This window comes from Sinohyriopsis cumingii, chromosome 9 (genome assembly GCF_028554795.1).
Source record: "Sinohyriopsis cumingii isolate HCF-2022 chromosome 9, ASM2855479v2, whole genome shotgun sequence".
Taxonomy (NCBI): domain Eukaryota; kingdom Metazoa; phylum Mollusca; class Bivalvia; order Unionida; family Unionidae; genus Sinohyriopsis; species Sinohyriopsis cumingii.
The window spans coordinates 16,213,303-16,241,007 of NC_142969.1; the positions used below are offsets into that span (position 1 = coordinate 16,213,303).

Genomic DNA, 27,705 nt, shown 5'->3' on the forward strand with positions numbered 1-27,705 from the left:
CACCTTCTTGCTTATTGCATTTGAGAACTGGAAAAGTCATGCAGTTACTGGAAACATATCATGATATCCATGGCTATCATACATTTGTAGATGTCATCTTCACCAGAAAACAAGCACATGTTTCAACAAATTATCACTTATACTTAAATCTTGCATACAAATATACAATTTTAAGCATGTCTTATCATGACTTATGCAAGGAATGCAGCTTCTGAAATCTATCTACAATAGCATACATGCCAACCATTAACCTTTTGGCATAATCATTACACTTTTTTCACTAAATTATGCCTTACACGTAAATGTATATGGATTACGCGATTTCGTTATATCCACCTTCCCCAAAAAATCAATAACTTTTTTTCTCATTTTTATTAACATCCCATTTATTCCAAAGACCATATTCTAGAAAAGACGGCTTCTACGTAACTACGTTATAAGAGTATGCTTGTCCATAGACTTGCATGCACTTTTCTAACAGTACTATATTTTATTTACAGCAGCTAACCTATTTCCAAGAAATTGGTTTCTACTCTCAAACTTCTGACCTCGGATTCTATTTGTAGCAGCTGTATGGCTTAGTGAGGAGAGAACAGACTGGTTTTCTAATTTTTAATCTTTACTCGCAGATTCTTTGTTCTGTTTCATATTTGGTACAGAACCATTCAATTGGTATTTGGTGCTAGAAAGTCTATTTTATTTTAGTCTATGCGTGTGTTAGAGAAAACTGTTTTCTTTCAAATAATTTCACAGATGGATTAGAAAAAGGCAAAAAATAAACGAAACCAAAGAATCCCCCAAAGATGAAGACATGAATGACCTAATACAGCATTCATTCGAGGACAGCATCATGCTCATTGCAGCCAGTGTGGAAAGAATTTTAAAAGTTGTCAGATGGATTCTAGTCAATGTGTGTGTTAGAGCACAAATTTATTTTTCAAATAATTTCACAGATGGATCAGAAAAGGACAAAAATATGAATCCTCCAAAGATGAATACATGAATGGCATAATACAGCATTCCATTCTAGGGCAGCATCATGTCCATTGCAGGCTGTGCAGAAACAATTTTAATATTGGTCATGGTGGTAAATTTGATGTCAAAAAACACTTGAAAACAAAGAAACATATCAAATTACTAACTCCAGTACAAAGGTAAATTATTATTTAGAACAGGACTAAGGTGCAGACATGAATGTTATAAATGTAGAGGTGTTATTTACTGAATTCTTAATTGAACACAGACTTCCTTTGAGGAATCAAACCTCGTTGATCCTTTATTCAAACGGATGTTTCCTGATTCCAAAATTGTGGAAAATATGCTTGTGCAAGAATAAAATCATCTAGTATTGTTCGGTGTTTAGCAGAAGATACCTCACTTAAAATTGCAGAAGCCATGAAAATTGGGTCATTTAGTATCGCCACAGATGGGAGTAGTGATTATGACAAAAGTTGTGCCTAGTATGTGTTAGATAATTCGACAATGAAAAGGGCAAAGTCATGAGTGTTCTTCTTTCATTACCAGAATTAAGAGTAGATTCCACTGGAGAAAACATTTTTGATTTGCTTGATAATGCTTTGAAGAAACATGACATAAGTTGGCAGAACTGTATGGGGTTTGCAGCTGATAGTGCATCAGTGATGACTGGAATTCATAAAGGAGTTGCATCCTATGTTTTGAAAATGTCTCCATCAGTGTACATAACAGGTTGTCCCTGTCACTTGATGCGCCTTGCTGCTGTAAAGGCTGCTGATAAAGTAGAAGTAGATATTGGTCATTTGCTAATTGATATCTACTATTATTTAGAGAAAAGTAGTAAAAGGAAACAAGCTCTAAAGTTGTTACAAGATCAGTTTGATCTTGAAAAAATTAAAGTTATAAAGCATGTGTGTACAAGATGGTTATTCCTTGGCAAATGTATTAGCCATTTACTTGAGCTTTGGACAGCACTACAAGTTTTCTTTTAAACTGAAAGTGAATCTGCACAGAGAGACCGGGAAAAAAGTGAAGAAGAGTGGCACAAAAGCAGAGTCTATTTTTATAAGTCAGAAGAAAACAAGAGTTGAAAATATAGATAGAAATACTAACAATAAAGAGGATTGGTTATCAGAAAGGAAGAAATGTAAATCCATGGAATTTTTATTGGAGAAGTCTATATCTATCCAGCTTGAAGGCCTCCAGGCTCTGACCAAGATTATGAAAGATAAATCTTGTGACAGAAAACTTCCACCCATTGCTAGTAAATTAAATCAGCCAACTGTATCTGGTTCTTCAGTGGATAAATTTAGTATAAATGTAGCTAGTAAGAAGCATACTGGATCTTCTCATTCTTCTCAAGGCAACACTAGCAAAGTGGATACTAAGATGTCACAGAAAGAAACAGAATCTGTTCACTGTTTGGAAGAATCAAAGTGTGAGATGGTTTTCAAAAAACTTAATAATCCAGTTACAAAGCTGTATTGCTTGTTTATGAAGAGCACCATTCGATTGTTTGATGCAGCAAGTGTTGTCTTACAGAAAGATGAACCATGCATTCATATTATGCACAAGATACTGTCAAACCAGTTGTCAGATTTGCTAATAAGGTTTATTAGGCCAGAAATCATTTCATCAGCCAAGCTTTTAACTGATATAGACTTTCATGACAGAGCAAACCAGAAAGATAATAATCTTGCTGTTGGTGCAGAAGCAAGAGAATCCATAGAACACAATTCTACTCTTGCCGTGAGGGTGTTCTATGATAATGTTAGAGATTATTATGCTACAGCCTGTGATTACATGCTTCAGAAATTCCTATATGGAGATGAAGTGCTTTTAAATGCTTCAGTTGCTGATGTAAATGAGAACAGTCAGAAAGCTTTAAAATGGTTACATTCATTGTCAAGAGATACCATATTCTATTGCCACCCTTGTCTACCTTGGATCATCTGGAAGCAGAATTCCAGAAGTATCAAGTTGACATTCTGCCTGACAAAATACTTAATGCAGATAAGAGTTTATGTGCAATGGCACCTTATTTCCCAGGTAAAAGACCCAATCACTGGAAGATATAAATTTCTTCTTCTTTACCATTCTAATGCTGAGTGTGAGAGATTGTTCAGCATTGTTAACAAAAATAAAAGTGAATTCAGATCCAGGCTCAGTAACCCAGTACTTTGTGCTCTACTGATGTGCAAAACATTCATGGTCTCAGCTGGTACAAAGTGTTTTGAAATGCAACATGATAGTCTGTTGCTTTCTAAAGCTAAAAGTGCTACATATGAAAACTTGAAGCAGTAAAGGATGTTAAAAGACTAGAGGGGTAACTAAATCATTGTGTTCATTGAATTTTTAGCATGTTATATGTGGATTACTCTTTTTGTCCACTTGGATTACACTTTCTCCTCGTCAGGGGTTGGCATGCATGGAAACCTGACACAATACATGAATAGTGTATCACTACTACATAACTTGGTGGTTTATCAGATTCAAAAATGAATTTTACGAGTGTTCAGTTAATTCAAGTATAGCAATATTGTATCTGAACACCTGGTGCATGAATATTGTGTATTGTAACAAGCTATAAAATCAGTCTTATTAATGGACCTGTTTGGGGTAGTTTCCTATTGGGTACTTTTGTTAAGTGGGTTCTGTTGCAATGTGGACATGCGAAATATGTCACGTGGGTGGTATGGCAACATCTGTCTATTGAGTAGGAAATGATAGCAGTGCAGATCTGTGTTGTGTATATACAATTATGTGAAGAAGTGGACAATTCATTCCACTTTTCAGTGTTCTTGATTTAATGTATTTAATGTTGTGTTTAGATATGCTATGAGAGAACTCATTTGTTTGGATTATTCATTGGAATTACAAAGTGCAGCTTTAGTCAGAACTAAAATATGTTTTTTTAGGTTATTGTAAATTCATTCAGAAAAGGAGATTTTGTCAATGTCATTGTCAAACATCAAGACTAGTGGCACCTATACATATTTAAGGATACTAGTGCATCAGCACATTGGAAGACCTAGAATTCTTGGAGCACTCTTTGTTTACTTGAGATAGACTTTTGGGAATTATTTTGCATTTAATTCACCATAAAGGTTCACTTTAAAACTTTTTTTTGTAACTTAGAGAATTGAATTATTTGTTATGCTTGCACAACTTTTAAAAAAAATATTTTTCTGTTACTTTGTTTATTAAATCGTAATAATACCATGAGGATGAACATATACCTGCCATAAAATAACATTTTATACAAAAAGCATGCTTTTTACTCCCAAACCAATTACACAATTTTCAGTAATCTCTCATGGTCCACCAAAGGCAGACCAAAAACCACTTCATTATATGCCTTAACATAATGCATGTATAAGTGGCAATCCTGCTTAGAGCATAAGTAATATTATCCCTGTTCCTGGGGCATATTATACAGCTAGATTTCATAGATGCAATTAATAGGCAAGTTCATGTATAAACAACTTACTTTTCACACATTACTTAATTGTTTTACGATAACTATGGTGTTGTTAAGTCCTTTTAAGGAGCATATTGTGCATATAAGTGGAACAACACCATTTGTTTAAAGCTCTAGGTAAATCAGATATGATAGATGCTGGATGAAGAACAAAAGTTATTCCACAGCATATCTTGAATTAGAATGTATCAGCAATCTATAATTAAAGATGACTGGCAAGTTTGCGAACACTGACATTTCTTAGAAGTCAGATTGCATTCCAGATATAAAACACAAAGCATGGCTGTTTTAATTGTTGGAATAATGTTGAAGCATTATTCCTTTTTAAAGATGATTCAGGAGAAAGCAATAAGCTACCAGCTAAGCAAGCAAAGCAAAGCTAAAAATCGATTATAGAACTCCTGGTTGACATAATTATTACTGGTGAAGCACGGTAGAAAAATGAGAGCATTTAATTCTTTGGAATACTGCAAACAACATATCAAACCAGTTTGTTCTGGACTGTATACCCACACCTGGCATAACAATCACTCTTATTTGAAAACCATTATTTGAGAACCCCTCCCACCCGAAACTGTCATGATCCGAAAAATCATATTTTGACGAATCTTAGCCCTTACAACAACAAATATCCTGTGTTTCTTCACCAAAGTGATATTTGTCCTGTAATCTGTAGTATGTATGAGCAATAAACAGTTCTGCTCAAAGATCAGCTAAACTTGTCCTCTGTGCATACTGGACAGAGGCATCTAATACTGCAGTATTACCTTAATGACCCCATTTAATTTGACAATAATATGTTTTTGTACTTCCCCTATGTGAAAGGGCCAGTCCCAGATGTGATATATATGAACAGTTTTCCAAAGAGACAAGCATATCTCGCAGACAAACTGTGTCAGATACATTTCTCATAATCCTAACATTATGGTTGTCTTTTCTGCCAGGACTAGCTCAGAGAGTCAAGCAGGTAGTTTGGATTACAGTACCATCTAGTCTCTAGTGAGTGCAAAGATGAATACAGTTGAACTTGCATTACCTTCAAAACCCCTTTTGTAATAATGGGAACAGCAAAGATTGCCTATAAGCATAATGTTTGCCATCTAATGGATAAGACAGAAACTTGATGTATGTTTTTTTTTACTGTCGGTGAGTTTGTGGTTATATGAGTGGTGGCACATTATATGATTAACAAGCTGACATTTGATAATGCTAAATCTACCAACATTTATTTCTTTGTAGGTGTATTAAATGCATTAAAGACACTTTATGTTGTATTCAGATTTTGCATTTCCTTATGCTTATATGAAAAGATAGCTTGTCCCCAATTAGATGATTCCACTTTTTTGGTAACATCCACTGATCCCCTTAGAACCTCAAAATACTCATTTTGAGTATTAAAAGCCGATAACACTGTCTGAGAATATGGTGTGTGTATATATATATATATATATATATATATATATATATATATATATATATATATATATATATATATAACATCTGAAGAAAATGAAATATCGCCTGTATGTAACATATTCGATAAGTAGAACTGAACATTTATCATTATTATTATATGGTACAGTTCAAATATTTGCCTTATTTCTATGCTTAGAAACATAATATGTTATAGTGCTCCAAATCAGTGATGCTCGTACCTTTCACCTTGTGTTTGTTGTAGTTTTTTTTACAGAAGTAACTGCATATTATAGACTACCGTTTCACCTTAGTCACTATGAGGTTTTCTAGTTCATAAACGTTATATTCACCTAAACAGTGATCTTTATAAGAATATATTTATTTGCAGAGGTTCTTGTTGAATGGGACAACAATGGTAAACGTTGCTTCTATCACCATGATGACAAGGAGAAGCAGGATGTGGTGGTAGTGCATGAACCCAGGGTACTACATTCAAACAAAAGGATTGCCACAGGTTGCCATGTGAAGCGAGGTACAGTAGCATCATTTTGTTGTTAACTATCCATTGGAGCTTATGAACTGTGGTCATGTTTCCTATGTCAGTCACCTGTCTGTCTGTTGTAAAAAAAATTTGCTAACATCAGTTCTTCTGAGCCATTGTTTTTCTTCTGTTTAGTAAACGGAGACACATTATTGTCTTCAGTTACTGTGGATTCTTAATAAAAACTGTGTCCCACATACATTTAGTGTGTAAGGCATGCTGAAAACCATCATGAAAATGTTGATATTTTCTCACTTTCAAAGCAAGACATCAAAGACATTGTGTAGTCAAAATTCGTGACTGTTTTTTAGCTGTATATGCTTATGAAGATTACACTATTATTTCAAAAAACTGTAATCCTAGTTTGTGTTTATATCTAAATAGCACCTTACATGTAAAGTTTTGTCATGTAACCATTGATACAAAGTCATTTAGCATAACTTCCCCATTATTAACTATAATATGAACATAGTAATTATTACCATATTTGTTCATGTATAAAATCTGGTTTGGCATGCAAAAATTCCAGCACAATAAATTAGATGCATAGGATACACCAACATGGAGTAATATCAATTTTATGCAAAATTCCTCCCTCTACCTACCCTCAACCCCAGTTGACAGATACAGAATCAAAACCATTGTGCACATCTTTGGACCTATCTCACTTGTATCCTAAAGGTTCAAGTCTCTGTCTTGTCTATACTGAATGTTGTTTGACAAGTTCCATGACATTATAATCACAAATATGGATGTACGAGCCTGCCTTTTTCTTTTGAAATTGTGGCAAGATAAATATGCTAATATCATATATCCCTAGGACATGAACTATCAGCAATGCCTGACATATGCACACACATCAAATGTATCTATCATAATAAGACTATGAAAATCATGTAAGCAGCACAAGAAGTATTGGTCAGAGAGATGATTTGTAAATTTGCAAATACATGTACTTGTAGCAAATACTTTAGTCTAACAATTTGGATGCTGCCACATTTACGCTTTGCTACAGAATGCAACTAACTACAACCTGTATAAAATGTTTGTCCTGTAGCTGAGATGTACAGGAGGAATCATTATGAAGCAAATTCCATATTTTAGAATTAATAAAGACTAATGTGAGTTGCATACCAAGAGAAAATGACATTTAAGTCAGATGGAATTTTGAGGCACAACATGTAAATTAGTGATGCCTGGAAAAACACTTCAGCTTGACACCTTGAAGAATGCAATTCAGCCCAACTGCCGGGACAAATCCTTCAGTTTTCTACCTGGAAAATGTCTTGGGTGTCCGCCTCCTTAACAAACAAATTTTGGAACAGAATGCTGTTATTAGGGAAAGTGACATGTAACAATTACAAGAATTAGTATCAAACATCATTTTGAAGAATTATATTACCATGGAAACCTGGAAATGAAAAAATCTTTTGAGGCAACCATGAAACAATAAAAAGATGAATAAGTTTTTGCTCACAACTGATTTTATTCTAGAATTTTTCTTTTCATTATAAGATGCCTTTATATTTGTTAGCTGACTTAACTTAAACTGTAACCCATGTTACTGTCACAAATATGCTGGCACGACAAAGTGTGTGAAAACATAACGTTTTTGGTTTTCAAAACAAGGGTGTATGTTCCAGACTTGATAGGTATTTTGTGATAGTTGATGTCAATGATGTCAACTCAATCCATGCATTTGTTGATATTATGTCTGTCTTTCATTTTGAGGTGAATAATGTGCAAAATACTGGAACCTAATAGCAAAAACTGCACTTACTTCCTGTACCACCATTGTCCTGCTGCTGGAGTTATGGCTTTAACCCATTTATGTGCACTTTCTAAGAAACTCATTACACATGTTCAAAATGTATTCTAACTGTGCTATGATTGCTATCGATTATGTTGTTTAACATATATGAATAAATCAAAGTAAAGAAAGGGCAAGGAATCAATAAAATTTCATTATTATTTGAAACAGGATTTATCATAAAAATTGCTTCAAACAGAGCATACCAGAAGTAAATGTAATTTCATACAGTTGTTCAATAGATATATAGCTTCTATAACATTTAAAACTTTGTTAAAATTCAAACTCTCAGCAGAGTACTGTAACATACTTGTATATTGGTCAGTAGCTTGGTATAATAATACCTTATACACAAAATTTATTTACTTAGCTGCTGAATTCAGTCTTTGTTAAATGAAATATACTGCCTGTGAAATTGTTGCATGTAAAACAAATCAAGGAGATTTTCCAAGTGTATGATTTGGGTCATATCTAATGAACTTCTAAGGAAGGATTCAGGACAGACAGCTTGATCCTCCAAAAGGTAAGCTTTTTTGTATAAAGAATCTCTCACTGATGTTTTATTGAATATGAATGGAAATCTGCACAGTTGTTTGCTGATACCATTCGACACTTTTCCTCACTTCAGTAGCATATCTAGCTAATTTTAAGAACTGGTTTGACCATCCACTATTAAAACAGTACACTTCTTGGTGAAATATAAGACTATTAGTCATTTGAAGTACAATAAGCACAAAAAGGTGTGTTCGTTAAACTATATCCATGGTCCTGAGAGGTTACTCACGCCCCAATCCATGCAGAAAGTTGGCACACCATTTAAATCCATTAATGTTAATTCTTAACAGATCCTCCCCAAACATCGGGTGCATTCACCGCTACTTCTTTTGTTTTTCAAATATCATCAACTAAAATAGATTGCTACATGTCGTATATAACAATGACACAAATATGACTATTTACCTCTTTGGCAGAACAGCATAACGGTTCAGTTTAGTTCAACATTTCAGAATATATTTCCTGTGCTGAAAATGGCACTAAACTCGATGAACTCAACGAACTTAAACTCTTCACAAGTCTTAAAAGCGAATCGTACTTTTATTCCTGATGGTCACTATCCTTAAAGAGATCTTGAATTTTAGTTTTACTATCTATTTTGAAAGGACTCCAACATTCAAAAAGACATTCAGTTCAACAATGAGAAGTTGGAAGTAGGATTCAAAGAGGTATAATATTGTGGGCACCTGCTAACTGTCAAAAGTTTCAAACACGACCCCGACAAAGGCACAGCTGTGAAAAAGATGCTACCCTCTGTAAACCAAGCAGAGTTGCAGATACTGTATGGCATGATAACATGCAGCCATGGTTACCATCCAGCTTTTTGCAGATTCAGCCAGCAAAATTCCCACATTGGCACTAGTGTCCTCCAAGTACGCATTTATCATTGAAACTCTGCAAATGTGGGATGCCAACCCTGCATGTCATAAAATATTCTAAGACCTATCAGGTGAACAGGAATTTACCAACCCATTGCATCACTGGTTTAAAGATCATTTGCAATCATGTGTATCTTCAGAGGCGGTACTAATCAGCTAGTCTACATTCTTTTAAATTCTTTGTGTTTTCAAGTATTACGTCTGTATGATCTAAAAGTAAGTAATATAAAAGAGTGAGAAGCAAAAAGTTTTGTACAATTCAACAAATAATTTATTTCCCTAGAAAACAAATTAAAAATATATAGAAGGAACTTGCGAAATTGTGAATTAAATCCCATATAATCCTAGAATTATAGATACTGGGCCTAATAATTAAATAGCTGAATAAACTTTATTAAGGGTCCAAAATAACCCCAACACTGAAAGTGTTGATGAGCCTGTCATGGCCCATATAATGCTAATCTGCTTACTATCTTTTGTTAGGTAACAATAATACAATCCAAGATTTAAATCCTTATTTGAAACTGCAGTATAAATTCAAGTCTATATTTCCAAGGATATTATTTTGTGAAGAGCTCTTTGTATTTCCATAGTAGAATCACTTCAGTTAGTTTAATGGAATTACTGGACACAAAATAACACAATTGATTCTGCCAAGATCTTAAAGCAATAAGGAATAATTTGTCCAGTAACACTTTTTATTGACTTCTGCATAACCTAAGGTCACAGTTAACATTTTCTAAAATAATACCTAATGGACAAACCTTCCAGAAACTTCTTAATGTTTTTACAAGTATAAGTCTGTTACTCAGACTATAAAATATGTAGTAAACAGCAAATAGACCAGACAATTTATAGGGAATTTCAAACATTCAAGACTCAGATTGAGATAAATATGTTTAGTAAAAAACTAAACTCAATTATTCAGGCCAGGTAGAAACTGAACTTTGTTTTGGACAAGGTTATGTCCAATATACAAGGCTACATTATCAGCAGTATATAAATAAATAAATAAATAAATAAAACTAACAAAAAAAGTAAAATAACTATACATGTACTTAACACAAGATTTTGTTTTCAATTCTGGACAAAAATCGTAAAATGATAGCTTCTAAAAACAATTGAATATCGATGAAAGTGATAAAATATAAAATCATATCTAAGAAAGATCACAATTTCTTTGTAAAGAATAACCTGGCGAGTTCAAATTCACAAAGCAGGAACAATGCAGACATATATGATGTAATTAATGTCTGCTGTAGTGAATTTACAATATTGTCTGGAGGAATGGCCAATATGTGCATATTTCAGGAAAAATATATTCAGATTTTGATAAAGAAAACAAACACTCAAAGATTTTTTTTGGTGCATATTTCCATCACCGGCTAGATCTAGTGGGACAGCATCTGCTACGTCCAACTCTTATCTAATTAGAGCCAAACCTATGTTAGTATATATTATTACGGACCTTAATCTGGCTACAAGTGCACTATATAATGTTTCTAGGGTTCTAAAGTTATGTTTAGTGATGCAGACATTTATTTTCAGTGTGGAAGATCACTGCTAATCTTATCGAAATAGAGGCCAATACTATATTGCAAATAGCTGATAGAATACACAATGGTCCATTCAATGTTTCTACAGATGGAATCAATGATCAAGGAAATTTTAAAGTCTTTTCTCTTCCTATCATACCTGTTTAATTCAGTATCATCATCTGTAACATCAGAAATTTGTGAAGACTTTGCACCTGAAGAAAAAATATCAAGTCTGTTAGAATGAATTAAATGTTTCTTGGAAGAAGTGCTTTACTCTTGGGTCTGACAGCGCCCATGTGATAGTTTAGAAAGACAGAAGAATGTATAGATTAATGATCAAAGAGCAATACAGTTTGTATCTTTCAAGCTTTATGTGTCTTTTCTTGGTAGAAGGTCTTAAACCCATATGATAAGTTGAATATAGAGCTACATCAATTAAAACCATAATTTTAATGTGAAGAATTAAAATATGTTTTATCACTCTAAAACAGAAGTGAAGTTTGAAGCTAAGTAGAAATTAGATAAAGATCATTTCATTGGAACTATGAGGTCCTCCTGAGGGAACAGAAGCTGCAAGACATTTACAATGGGGCATATGCTTGAATCATCATCAAAATGCATTAGAGATATGTTACACCTTAATGATGATGTATCAATGCATGCTGAAACTTTGTATCCTCAATTGCAATGACAAGCAAAAATGGTATAATGTGCGTTATTTTTATGATTATAGATTGTAAAGGTCACTTAGCTAAAACAATATTCATACTGTAATTTGTTTTTGATGTTTCATTTGTGTTCTAGGGTAATACATTATTGTTGACTTTTACAAAATTTGTTTGATTTCACTTTTTCATTACTTGGTTGAAGACCACAGAATTATAACTGTATAACAATAACCTAAATAGTAAAGAGATACTATTCATTCAGTATGTCATTTGGACAGTGGAGCATCAATCCTTCAAAGGAACTCTTGTTTTTCCATTGTTGGTTTTGTTCTTGGGGGAGATCAGGCAGTTTGGACATGTGTTCAATGGATTGTGTGTATTTGAATCTATTTGCTTTAGCCATGACAATATGCACCTCTTTGAAAGATTTTTTTATTATTATTGTTCAGGACCAGACTGGAAGTGGAATAACCAGGATGGAATGCCAGGTACTGAAGGAGTGGTGATTAAGGTTAATGAAGGTGGCATTGTTTGGGTAAGTTAATTAAATACTTGCCTATGCTTATTTTGTTTCCTTTTACATTATGTTTTGAAAGTAAAGAACTGTTTCCTGATTTTAAAACAGGCCTGTACATTTACATGGAAATGTTTAAGATAGGGAAGAAATACAAAATGTATCCTGTTTACAGATTTCAGTAATTTATTAATATCATTAAGATAATTTTAATTGAATTTATATCATGTGCTCACATAGCTGAAGCAAAAGTTAGCTGTAGGTGAACTAACATAAAGTATATTCTGTTCCTGTGTATGCCTTTACATGGCCTTTGTAAACAGGTACATGCAAAGGTAAAGACTTTACAGTTTTATGCAGATGAGCTTCACATGGTCTTTAAGTTGCCTGGTGTTATGTGTATTGTACCCTTGTTGGCAACATTTTTAGATTAATTTAGAATTTTTGTTGATCATTAACATAGATATTCATATCACTCACTTCAGACATTTTCTTTTAATTGCATGTTTCTTACATGACTAACAAAATACATCAGTCTTGTTTTTGTTTGCATGAACACATATCTCCTAAACCTGCTTATAGCACCAAAGTAGATCCTTGTTTCTTATAGAAAACCAAAACCATTATCTTCCATTGTTCCACTTGGATCACAATGTATGATTTTTCATGAATTAAATGTTTAAAATGTACTTGAACAATGAAAAAATCTGACACCATGCTCATTTAAATAAAGCCAAAAATGGATTTAAGAGGCAGATGTGCAACAAATTAAATAATTATTCAAGAAAATGGTATCTTTCCTAACTGGACCTAAACAAAATACATAACTTCACCAAGTTATCAAAAAAGAAAAGTATGGAACTTGAAAAAAATATGATTTATATATTTGATCTAATCATGGATTATCAATGTTTAGAATTTGAACATGAATACGAACAGCATACAACCTAAGACCAATTACATCAAGGTATATGAAATATACACTACAATGAACAACTAATTTTTCTGTTGCCAACTGTGATCAAAGCATAGAATGTGCACAAAAAATATGAATCATGTTGCATCCAATAGTAGGATGTATGTATTGTTGATCTCCATTGTTATAACAATACTCAGTTATTGATTTCACTCATGTATTTATAGTGAATAATGATTTCACTAGGATATTGAATCTGAATATTGATGATTCAGAACACTGAGCAAAGTATTTATTATGGTCTAGTTGACAATCGAGATGTATTTCCAGTTCCACGGCTCTTGTCGAATGGTTAAGAAGCCACCATGCATGGTCCACCTCTTCAGGCCTACCGAATGCTCCATTGAGAGCATCCTTTTCTCAGACAGACCCGTTAGATCCAAAGCTTTGGTCACTCTCTGCCACTAAACCTATGCCGTGATCCAAGTCAATTTCGATAGCAGCATACGGGTTGCGTGATCACTTGTCTCTTAATATTGTAATAGGGAAAATCCTGGCAAAATCACCAAAAGTGAACAGTACCGTTCGACATAAATGGTTCATAATTCTATATAATAAAATCAGACAGGCTTGTTTGACCCAACAAATGTATTGCTTTCAATACATGATCTTGACCTTGACCGTTCAGAAATAAGAGCATTTGAAATAGTTTTGTCTCTGTACTTTTGCTTAGTCGTAAACCTGTAGCAGCCATGAATAACATACCCTCCATTTTTCAATATGCGTACTTATGATGAGATAAGGATTTCTGATCAGTTTTATTTCACATTTGATTTGTGGTTGCTGTTCTTGTTGTTGTAGGGTTTAATGCCATTTATCAGTTCAAGATAGGCTATACATGGAGGCCAGTATAAATGGTGGTGGGAAAGCCCTGGAAAGAACCACCTACCCATGAGAAGCTACTGGCGTGCTTTCTCACATACCCACATTGGCCGAACCCGAGACTCGAACCCAAGCAGACAGAGGTGAGATGGCAATGATCCGTATCAGTGAGTGCTTTAGACCACTCTGGGCCCCCATTTGATTATTAAGCTTTGTGTCAGATTGAGATTTGGAATTGCTCTTATGAAATCAATATACCTAAAAACTGCTCAGAGGAAGACTTATTGACAAATGCAACTGTGTGCGTCCAGGAATAATCACCAGCTGTACTGGAAGCATATTCTAGAGGCTTGACTTTTGTCTCATCAAGGTAGGACTTGACCGCATTACATATGCATTTCTTGATCTCTTCATTTCTGTGGTTATTACAACCTTTACCAACCTACTTGGCTGAGCAACACGTATCAAATAACTACTCTTATTTCAGTGCAAGTTTGAGGTAAGATTGCCCAAGTTTTTACTCTTCAATGCCTAAACCTTTTGTCGATACACCTCAGGTTCCAACTCATAACCATTCAAGAAATATAACTTAACCACATCATAATTAGCACTTTGTTGTACTGAGAGTGAAGTGTAGACTTCACAAGCTTTGCCAATATATATACTTTATAATAATAAAGTTCAGTACTCTCGTGGCCATTGCACATTTTCAGCAAGTTTCTCTAAATGAGGAAAATATTGATCTACTTCCTTTTTAAACAGGCTGCACTAGCCTAATATTTCTGGCAAAGCTTGAATGTCTGAGTAAAGGGGGAGGTATTTGCATTTCTGCTTTCAATTTCTATTCTAAATTGCATTTTCCTTTCTTTGTTTTACATATGCATATCTTGTTTTTCTTTCTCTCTTTGCATTTACCTCTCCTCTCATTCTCTCCTTCTTTATGTGCATTTCTGTTCCTCTTTCCTCTTTCAGTAATGACATTTTCTTTCTTACTTCCGATTTTATATTAATCTCTCATCTTTCTGCATTTGGCTTATTTTCTTCTGAAGCTGAATCAATCTTAACTGATCAAATTCCATATGTGTTTTTAAACTGAAATTCTTTTATATATATTTCCTGTTCGATTCAGATACAGACAATGAAGGAAAATATTTGTCTCCTCCACCATTTTTTCATTATCCTCTGAACATTGCCCACAGCAAATCAGATATTGTAATGTCAGTTACTGACCATTGTCAAGCAATGTCAGTGTTAATAATGAGTGAGTCATATTTATTTCCATATTCAAACGCAAAGCAGAACATTGTAACTGAGTTGTATAAATGACTTAAATTAAACACAAAAGGATCATAGGATTCACATCAACGTTGCTATCAAGATTTATTAAGAAAGTGCCATGTTTAGTTAAAACCACAAGAAGGCACATAGGTCATGTGACTAGTAAGTCTTTAGAGAGGTCACATGATCCACTATGAGACAGGAAGAGTATGTAGCCCTGTGATCTCTAAGGGTACTGCATATTTAATGTAATTATCACAAACTTCAAAACCACTCTGGTGGCCTAGTGGTTAGAGCGTTCACCTCGGATACGGAAGGTTGTGGGTTCGATACCCAGCCGAGTCATACCAAATACTTACAAAAATGGTACTTACAGCTGCCTCGCTTGGCGCTCAGCATTAAGAGGTTAATGTTAGGACTGGTCGGCCTGGTGTCAGGATAATGTGACTGGGTGGGACTTCATGCTACATGTCTGCGGCATGATGCCCCTGTGCGAGACATCACTATAAACTGTCACACTGCAGACATCGTAGCAATATAACTGAACAATTGTTAAAGCTATGTTAAAAATCCAAACTTCAAATTGGCAAGTAGCGTTTAACTAATTTTCATTCAAACTTTCCTACCCTAGGAGACGTTTAGAGGGACAAAGTACAAGTAGGGTAAATAATGTGAATTACCATGCATCAAAAGTCATGCAGATTTAATATGCAAATTCAAATGATCATGATAAAAAATGCAATGAATTTAATAGTACAGTGTAGTGGGTTGGAGCTGATTAAAATACTTTTGACCAAATGCCAAGGCAGATGTCATAGGGTTCTGATAATATTTCAGGAACACAGAGTCTTTGCTCCAGGCATGTGTTTGGAATGTTGTTGCCACTTGTACCTTGTCTGACAAAGTAACACTAGCGAATGTCATTCATGTACTATGTAGTGTAAAATATCAGTATTGAGCCCAGTAGCTTGCAAGGTGGATTTTAGTGACCCTGAAATAGTATATATATTCACTGCCTGAAAATAAATACTTTGACTTCATTATTTCTAATACTGCTTGCCCTATCTACATATCTGCAATGATTGTACAGTCTTCTGTATGGTACATAAATTGCTATCGTAATATCACTCAAATAATGTCCTGTACATGACTGCTTAAGATCAGCTAATATTTACAACTAAATTTCCAAGCTTTAAGAAATGAAAGATTTGCCCTTTTTGGCCACAACAGAATGCAAACCAATTTGTATCACACAAATATGAAGGGAAGTTTACAAAGCATACTAGTATCAATTGTATCATCCCATGTGACTAGAGTCTTGTGTAAATTAGGTCCCTTATTAAGCACTCATCTTCTCCTTCAGCATTGAATATGCTGCCAATAATTTGAACCATCTAACTAAGGGAGAACTGTGATAATAGCAGATTTTACTTATTAATATAATTATATCCTTATCCATTGTAAATGCTCTGGAATCCCAAACAAAATGTACAAATTAGCAAAATGGACTGAGCTGGCTTTGGTCAGGAAGACAACAATTGTTGGAGGCATGTTTAGTATTATACCTGTGCTGATTCTCTGCTTGTGGAGTATACACTATCAACACATAACCTTCCTGACAACCAAAAACAAATTGTGCTTTTTCAGTGGATGCATTATGTTGGATCCCACAGAAGAAACATAATCTGGCATGTTCTGAATAGTGTGCATAACTGATGAGATACAAAAGTCAAGAATTTGGAAAACCATGGCTGAGTTATAAATATTAATGCTTCCATCACTTCTCTCCTCCTATTTCATTGTCTTTGGAATTTGAAAAAGTAAACTAGAAAGGGGAAGAGCATGTGGTAGAGTGAAATTATGCCATGATATGGAAAATGCATCAGCTTGAGGAACTGTTTTGCATGAAATATATCTTGGACATCTGACAATTTAGTCTTCACCTAAGGACAAAATGTGTCCATATAAGTACCAATGGAAATGGTTGAACTGGTGGCAACATCCAATGCGGATATGAGACCATTCAGTATTTGATCTGCTTCTTCTCCTATCATGTGATTCTACTGTTGGAGGCAGTGGGGCAGAAAGCAGATTCTGTCACTGGCCAAAGTACCACTTTATGACATTGCTGAAGGCTGGTTATTCTTTATTTGTGGGGTAAAAGATTTGGTAATGCGATACAATGGAAATAATGACATTTATCAAGTGCTCCTAATTTGTTTTGTATTCTCATATTTGGCACTTGGATATTTTCAGGATCCAGATTTGGTATTATAAATAATAGGTGTGCATTCATAAATGTAAAACCCCCCAATCAGTGTAGCTGACACCCAAAATACTTATAACAACTAGAGTATTAATTGAAACAAATTTTATAAAATGTAAAATATCAAAGTAATAAATATATTCAACATAAAGTCTTACATTTCTGCTCAATAGAATTGACATTGCAATAGACCTGGTTAATTGAATTCCCATCTATCACATTAGTTCATCATCTGAAATAGCACAATCTATTTGTGAGAGAATCAGTATTATTTGTGTTGTTCCTTCAACTAATCTGCTTCAATAGTCCTTCTGCTTCCTTCCTCCTTCCTCATTTCATTTTCCACCTCTTCCTACTTCCTTTTTTCTTCATCTTAATCTTGCCTTCTTCTTCCGTTCTTTTGCCTCCTTCTATTTATTTCCTCTTCCTTTCTTCTTTGTTTCTACTCTCACTGTCTATTTTCTCATTTGCTCTACTCTTTCGCCACGTCTTATGTGCACCCTGGACACTTCCTGAGAGAATACAAGGTACATTATGCATTACACCCAGTCACTCTCTAACAGATATTCCGTTGAACCATACATCTGTTCTTACATAACTTTTACACACCTTGCACTACTAAGTATGAATAATGTTAATTATATCAATATGTTAAATGACACAGACACCATTTAAATATTGATATATTTATATATGATAAACAACAACATAATACAGAAATCATCTTTCACACCGCATGCATCATATGAATTAAATATATATGTAACTCATTTTCACGCAACCATCAATCTACACTTGTTACAATCTAATAAATGCAAATCAACATCTTAACTAAAACATTCTAATAAATACAAAATGCATGCCACAATTCAATTCAAATGATAATTACAAGTAATTGAAGTCATCATAATCTACGTAACTCAAATCAAGTACAAAATTCTGCCAATATATTGTATTACATTTTTTAAGAGAAAAGTCATCACGAAACATGGAGTGGCCTTCCTTGGGATTCATTTCAACCACCAATTTTCCCTTTCCTAAAACACAGGGATTCAACTCAGACATGCGTCTGTACTCTTTCTGAATTGCCAGCACACTGAAAATCTTAAGAAAGTTTTCCTAACGAATGGTGCCTGTTTCCAGCTGTAATTTTAGACCCTCGTTCCCGCTAGTCTGATCCCATTGTTTGATTTTATCTTGGTGCTAACCTTCTCACACTTGACGAAGACTGCAAACCTTGCATGAGCCTGCTAATTGAAATGACTGTTCTGCAGATACATAAGCTCCAACAACATGCTAAACCTCAATGTCAAAAACCATATCAATACTAACTATGGTTGCTGTGGATTTCCTCCAAGAACTAAACTTTTTTTTCGTTTTGTGTCAAGTCGCTGAAGGTGAAGAGAGAGAAACCAGCCTTGCTACTCAAAATGGCTGCTCTGCAACCCAGTTTTTATCTCCAATATCATGATCTATCACTTCATGATGAAAGATATTGACACTAGTAAACCCAACAGTAATGAAATGATTTTTGTTTATCTCAGTGCACGGTCAGGCATACATTCATTATATTTACCTTATTGTAGCAGCATGGACCAGTACACTGAAAAATTGCTACAGGTAGAAATTGCGGTACACTTACTGCAGTATAATGGAAACAGTAGTAATCCCGGTCCGACTGTCTTTTACCAGAGTATTGAAATTGAATAGGATCACCTTGAACTAATGGAAGAACTGAAAACATTTTGTCAGTAGCTAAAACCATTAATTGGCCATCACTTTGGACAGGTGTATTGACCAGTCAGGTACATTATGTGTCTGGGTCCCTTAGAGTAGGACCTTTTCAATGAAAGAGAATGTTTAAGCTGTCACTATTAATGATTATTGACTAATTTGTGACGAGTGGCCTGATTGTACATCATAAGATATATTCAAAAACACCACTACTTATTCTGAAGTGCACGACATTAGTTGACATCACACCAACACCCAGGACATATGCCACACTCACATGGCAATGCAGATGCAGAAGATTATTTTTAATTAGGAGAAAAATACAGCATGATTGTTTGGGAAGTTTTAACAACATATTCAGATGAGTGCCTAGATGAGCACAAGTGACAATTGTATAACTGTCACCCATTGAACTATTGAAAGCAGAATGGATAGCATCTAATTAAGAAAATACTCTACTGTCTAATGGATTTTAAAGTCAGAAGCTTGATATACTTATTAATGTCAGTGTGGATTCGCTTATGTAAGTGTGGGCATGTATGTGGTGATGATATTGGACAATGCTAAGTATACCAACTACTTTTTGTTTATAAGTATATGTGTATTAAATACGTCAAAGAAGATGTTATTGTCTTCTTTTAACCCTGGTAGTGTGGAAGCCATATATTTATGGATGATGTCACCTGGCTGTGTATGTGAGAACCGTATATTTATGGCCAAACATCACCTGGCTCTGTGTGTGGATACTATATTTTTATGGCACAGGACAGTGTCGTCTACGGATGTCCAATCTAGGCCAGTCATTAATCGTGTGCTAATAATAACAGGGAGATAGCATATGTAATTGTCTCGAAGATCACGGCTCTGCATCACTACAACAGAACATCAGTGAAACAAATATTCAAACAGACTTATTTGCCCAGAAAAGTCTATTGTCAACAGTGGACGTTGATATAAACAATATGGTAGCTGTTAAGTAGTTGCAGTCTCACAGCAGTCCCATACCCAGTTGGCACTGATTACTGTATATATGTATGGGATAGTCCAAATTAGAATAAAGTTTGTTAGGGCTTTGTGTGGAGGAATAAATAGCAATACGCAGAGTTTTTCATATTTTGAGCATTGATTTTATTGCAGGAATATACCACATGTTGATATGAAAGTGCTCTGACATGACCATCCCATTCAGTATCAACTTTAAAGTTACACTGAATCAAGCTCAAACTATATAGTTGTAGCTAAGTTTATCAATGAGTCTGTCCTATGCAGAGCCTTTTCTTATATTCGGTGATACATTGTATCATCAGGAGTGAGAACTGTACTAGCTTGAAAGGGACCAACCATTCGTTTTATGGGGGAGGGGTCAAGTGTCGACTCCAACATATTCCTTCCTTACCTATCATTTTAAAAAATTAAAAAAATCACAATATTTCTATCGCATTATAAAGTTTATTTTGCTCTGCTTCTCTATCTCTCTCTTTCTTTATCAACCATCAAGTTGAAAAATAAATGCAGTCCCGTGGCTGTCCCATACCCAGTTGGCGCTGATTACTGTACATATGTATGGGATAGTCCAAATTAGAATAAAGTTTGTTAGGGCTTTGTGTGGAGCAATAAATAGCAATACACAGTTTTCCAAATTAATTTTCTGCAGGAATATACCACATGTTGATATGAAAGTGCTCTTACACTAAGAGAGAGAGAGAGATTCACTTCTTAATTTAACCCACTCTTACAACAGCAGTGTGAAATGTATGTGCCTTGGAATCTATTGATCAAGACCTTCATCCAGTATGCACTTTCGACTCGGTAGAAATCTTATATTTTTTTCCTCGTCAGTTCGTTTTATTTCGTTAAAACAGGGCTAGCTTTCAAGGTAGGCCAATGAACATTAAAAGCTTGATCTCTTATATTTTTTTCCTAAAATGTTTGACAACGCAAAAGTTATATCTGTTAAAATTAATGCTGAGAAATTGTATGACAAATATTTTTGGCAAGTTGCAGTTATTATCATTGAAAACCTCACAACTCTTGCTTTATAATTTATAATCAATGAGAAATATTTCTTAATTTTCGGTAATATTGACTTTCAGGCCTCTCAAATGTGTGGCTGCACTCAAAAGAATACTTAATAACCAATATCACTATCATACATGTGTACCAGACATAAGAACTCCCCAGTGTTTCAAACTCCATCTCAGTGTTCATACTGTTGTTTATTTCTGCCTCACTTGGTGGTAAAGATCAAAGAGCTAACTTGGTAGCACACTGGTATTTTTTTTGCTGTTTCATTACCAGTTATTACCAAACATTAGTACACTACTCTAATGTTTTGTGAGAAGACCCAAACTAATGGTTGTGATAATATTGCTCTATCTGATGATATTGCATTCAAATCAGTTAGATGTAGACACTAGAATGTAAAAGAATTAAATATGTCTATTTGGTAGGCCACTGACAGTTATGGAAAATGAAAAATTTTATTTAAAAAAATGAGGATCCGAAAGGACCCAAAACATACAATAGAAGAAAAAAAAAATACAATATGAGAAAGCACTCAGGCACAACCGATACAAGTTACCCCCAAAAATACTTAATTAAAAAAAAACAAACAAAACTATACAATATGAGAAAGCGCACAGGCACAACCCACACAAGCTACCCCAAAAAATACTTAATGAAAGAAAATAAACAAAAATTAAAAACTGTAACGAATAGCATTCACCTTGAACAAATATACTAAGCCTACAGGTACACCTACAGCTAGGAAGGTGGGCCAAACTCTAATGGTCTGAAAAGATCAGAAGAGGGATGCCCCCCACCCCACCCCCCCAAAAAAAAGTAGCTGAACATTATAAGATGTATTAAAAATGAGAAATTAAAACGAGTTGTAAAGAAAGTGATTAAAAACTATATTTGCTGTCATATATTAAAGGATGCGTTAATTATAAAAGCTATTAATGACACCAGATTCAGTCTGCATGTTAATAGATAGTAAAGGAAAGTTATGATGTACATAAGATTTAGTAATGAAGCTGGCAAAAAGAAAAGTTTATGTAGCCTGAGTCTAGAAATAACCCTAAAACTCGTTAATTCCATGTGTGAAATCCCAACATTTTTAACTGTTTTTTTATTTTGAAAGAAATATTTATATTTCTTTCATTTACATGATGTGATGAAATAATAGTCCACTGCAGTCGATAACAAATGCAGATGGATTTTATGTCAGTTATTACATTTGTCACATTTGTCACATGTATAGAGAGATACTTTTATTCATCAGATTTATTCTTGCAACCAACAGTAATTGCTTATAGAGATGTTTACATAAAAATCTGTAAGACATCTGCCTTTCAACAATTTTCAGATGAGATAACTAGTTTTCCATTAGTTTGACTTCATTGCATAAAAAGTTTTCTCCTCACCCTAAAACATGACAAATATAATTGTTCTACATTATGATGATTATTATTTTGCCTTCATAATTAAAACAACATGATATCATTGAGTTCTTTGAACAGTGAATGCTTTATTATGTTGGATAAAAGATTCTGCCAACAATATTATTTTAAACAGTCTTTTAAATCTTTCAAACCCTAACAGTACTTTTTGGTCACTATGGCAACCAAAGTAAATTTATAATTATTTATCATTTTTTAGTATGATTAGTATTTGTTCCTTATCAATGAACTATATAAGTGAATATAATTATGTTTTATATGGAGAAATTATTTGAATAATAACTATTTAAATATTGCACCATCTAAATATTGTACCATACTGAAATGTAGAGACATGTTTGAAAGTGAAGTTTTAATTATCTAGCATAGGCCTAAAAGTAATGAACTGAGGAAATGTGATAAGTAGGAAAAAATTAATTGTCCATTTACACATTCAGAATGACTATATTTGATGGAAAAGTATACATTATATTCAATATTTTTTGGTCAAAAATTACTTTTCCACCCATTTTCTCTATTTGGTTGCTATGGTAACCATGAACAGACATCAATTTCACCGACAGTTTTAGTGTTCGCAATCTTCATGCATATATGCATCACTTTTTACAATTTAACCGCAATGTGATTATAAATACTAGTTTTGTAGTTGTTTTATGGATTTGGCCCAAAAAGTCTGTATTGTTCTGAAACAATTCAGCATACACAGAGAGAGCAGTTAGAAACAAATCAGCACTGGTTTCAAGGTCATCCCAAAACAACACAGCACTACCAGGGTTAAATTCTAATTTGAATTTCCAATAATTTTGTATAGGCTTATATGAGAACAAAACTTGTTCTCAAATTTGACCTTGTTTTTTTACGTCGTGTGCACTGCCCTCTTCCGACCCTCTTGGAACCTCAAAGCACATGTTTTGAGTTGATGTGGAAGGTATGAAGTTATTAAAGAATGTTGTATCATTTCAGGTTCGCTGGCCAGATAAATCGCGCAATACATACAGATTTGGTCATGATGGATGTTATGATTTAGAAGTATGGTATGTCTTTCCCCTTCCACCCTCAAGCATCATACAATGCTCCTTCTTTTAAAATGCCTAGATAACTTGTGAATCCAGTTATAACATGGGTACCATGTGAATTTCATTTATTTGTGGTGCAGTTGTAAATCATATGGCCATGTTTGCTGAATGTGACTACAATCTCAATAAAAACTACACAACTGGTAAATGAAACATTATATTGTTTGTTTTATCACATGCATTGAAATTATTAAATTCATTCTTGTGACAACACTTTAAGAAATTAAGTAAGTCTTGAAAAGTGAAGTTCATGTTTCAGTTTTATATTTTAACTTGGTAACAGTGTAAGTATCATAAGAATGATGGACCCTGTCTTACTAAAACATTAATCTTGCCATTTAGCTCTCAGACTAATGCCCCCCTCAAGTATGTTAACAATAATCTGTGTGGCAACTTTGTTTTGATCTCAGAATTTTGGACATGTGTATTGCATTATTGCAAGCAAAAGTAGACTTGCTTTATATCATAATGTTGATGAACATCTTTTGCATGAAATGAAGTAAAGGAGGTATAATAAATAAAGTTCAAGGGCTTGCAACTTCTAGCTGTGGAAGAGTTTGCACTCACACTTGTGTGTCAAGTTTGTTCATCCTAATTAACCAACTGAGTGCTGTTTTTGCCGTACTGATCAAAGATCAACAAAGAGCTTGGTGCATTATCAATTTGACCATTAGCACAAATTTGTTGTTTGTTTCTTCTTTTAAATTACATGGAGGATTTCAAAGAAAGTTCACACAAACATTCATCCCTCGGTGTGGTTGGCCCTGGATGATTATGGTGCTCCATGGACATCCAAGATGACAGCCAAGGTGTTCATCTTAAAATATCTTGGCCATGTCACTATTCCTCCTGAATGGATCATTATGTCAACATATTAACATGTGGTTTTAACCAGTAAACGTCTTCATTTGTCTAGTTTGTACTAAGTGATAATTGTGCAACTCACACACCCAATATGGCACTACAGCAGCAGCAGAGGGAGCGAACCCATCTCATTTTATAAGTGTTATCTTGGTAAACTAACCCTTATTACAAAAACGAAAAAAATACGCTGATAACATGAAACCGAGGCTTCTAACTTTCCTTGAAAAGTCTCTCTGCTGGGTTAGTTGTTTTTGTTACCTTTTTTCGTGTTAGTGTTTTTTCAGGTATACACGTGAGTTTTACTATGATGACGCCTTATTGAGGTCACATCCTCTCTGCTGCTATCAATTAAAATTTTTATCAAGACCGGCTCGGTATCTTGACCTTGGGTCATGTAGGTTTATTGTTATAAATCCATGTGGGGTTGACTGAGCCTGACTAAATAAATTTTTAAACTTAATTATGTCCATATCACTGTTACACCAAGTCTGATGAATATTTCTCAAAGTATGTGTATCAACTCTGTTAAACACAGCAAGAATATTACAATTATCTCTGATCACTTTAGGGATTTGTGTATACCGCTGAGTAACATATATCACGTCTGTGTTTTTATGCCTGCCACACGAAAATATTCTTGCAGGATTGGACTGTTTGTCCAGCATTACATCATCGTATACAACTAAATTATTAATAAACCCATTAATATCATCTACAGATGGCACTTCATCGATATCAGTAATAAATTTATTATTCCCCAAGAGGATACTGGAGGGGTAGAATAGCGATTAGTAGACTTGCTTAGGCGGCAGGTGTCGAATGTTCTTTTGCTGAAAAATGGTTAGCCTGACAGGCAATATGGCAAATTTATCTACCACCACCTAAAACAATTCAGTACGCACATTTTGATGTTAGCGTCCCTAATGAAGTTCATCAGGCTGATGTTCTATTTTTACCACATGATATTAGACGTCGAGTAACATAGAAATATGCGTTAACTATCATTGATGTAGCAAGTAGACATAAAGAAGCAGAGCCGTTATCAACAAAGACAGCTGCTGAAGTAGCTTCTGCATTTAAACAAATTTATCAGCGAGGTGGTTTGTGATGGCCACAGCTGTTACAGGTTGATCCTGGCAAAGAATTTCAGGGTACAGTATGATTGGTGATGAAGCAACATAATGTCAAAATTTGACGAGGACATACTGCAATTCACTGCGATCAGGTAATTGTTGAACGATTTAATCGAACAGTTGCTGAGTGGTTATTTGGATATCAGTACACGAAGGAAATAATTCAAGATACAAGATCTCGTGAGTGGGTTGCAAGATTACCAAATGAAATAGCTGCACTAAATAATGAAATTACTCGAACAACCAACATGAAACCTATTAATGCAATTACAAGCACGCACATACCTGTGCAACGACATGATTTTTCAGCGTAGCCAGTGTGGGTACTGTCACTGTAAGATATTTATATGAACCCGGTGAACTTGAAGGTGGTAAAAAAAGAGCGACTGATCCTATCTGGAGTATTACAACACATAAAATTTTCAGCGTGGTAAAATCCACTGGTAGACCTGCAATCTACAGACTAGAGTCAACTGCTCCTCAATGTGGATTTACACGTGAACAATTACATGTAATTCCTGAGGACACACAATTACCACAGCGATCGCTTAACTAGCGCTATTACTTTGATTACACTCAAGACGGGTCAACATCGTATTTTCACGTGTATGATAGCAACTACTATCTTTTCTATCTACGGTAAATTATCTTGGATTATTACTCAAGTACTGCCACAACATTATACAATTACAGCTTGCACAATGATTATTCTCCTGCTGCTTCAGCGCTATGACAAATTCAACATCGAGATGAAAGTCGCGTTTGTTTGTTTTTTGTCACTTTGTTTATAACCGGCTAATTTTATTCTTACTATATCATTGCGTATCCTAACGTCCACGGGGATTTATCAGCGTGTAGTGCATCCTCAACAACACTGACATCAACTGTGACAACATCATTTAATACGAGATTCTGTTTCTCAGTCCTGGTATATCAACATCGATATTCTGTCGTCGTGTATCAGCTGGTCTATAACACAATGGTACATGTAATGCTGAGAATTTTTCTTTATGCTTTTCAAATAACCTCCATTGAAGTGTATCACGAACTATCTTTCTACTCGCCACTATCAAATCATTTGGTCTCCACATTTGCAGAAGGTCATTCATTGAAGTTTCTGAAATTATTTTATGCATTATTTCACACTGAATTTTATTCGGTTGTAGTCTGATTAATTTTTTAAATTCTCCTAATTCTGCATCAAGAGATCTGTGATCATCAGTTATCTCCTCATAATAATCTACAAAATTCTTTACCCAATCATGTGGAGATGGTCCAACAAACTGTGGTGGTTGACTGTGATCACTGCACATTATCACAGCTGTATTTTTAAATAACAGCCAATCGAGAAACATTTTTAATGTATCTTTAGATATTGTGCACACTTCATCCCAAATAATAATTTTTGAAATATATTTCTCTCTCATTCGGTCAGGAGTCCATGTGTCACCCTTGTATCAAAAAAAGCTGTGATAAGTACATGATTGCACTCCTGGTTGTTTCATTTCTCTTGCGAGTCAGTGTGTAGGTGTTAGCACAATCATATCATCTGAATTCTGTCGAAATAATTTGATCACCCGAGTTGTCTTACCAGAACCTCCCGGCCCATTTAGTTAGACCGTCTTGTGTCTGGATACTGGATCATACACAGATGCTGCAGACGATAATTCTGATATCTGATTGCTGTAATAAAAATCTTTTTTTCGTAACATCTGCGGA

At 34.5% G+C, this 27,705-nt stretch overlaps 1 protein-coding gene across 1 annotated transcript in view; it reads left to right on the plus strand.

Annotated features, from left to right (window-relative positions):
* LOC149791314 (uncharacterized) overlaps positions 1–23,999 on the plus strand; it is a 291,320-nt gene extending 267,321 nt beyond the window's left edge. Inside the window, exons 36-38 of the mRNA XM_089969843.1 lie at positions 6,261–6,404; positions 12,312–12,397; positions 23,877–23,999. Coding sequence (XP_089825969.1) covers positions 6,261–6,404; positions 12,312–12,397; positions 23,877–23,999 — 353 coding nt within the window. The remainder of the gene's footprint in view (positions 1–6,260; positions 6,405–12,311; positions 12,398–23,876) is intronic.
* Positions 24,000–27,705: the final 3,706 nt, after the last annotated feature.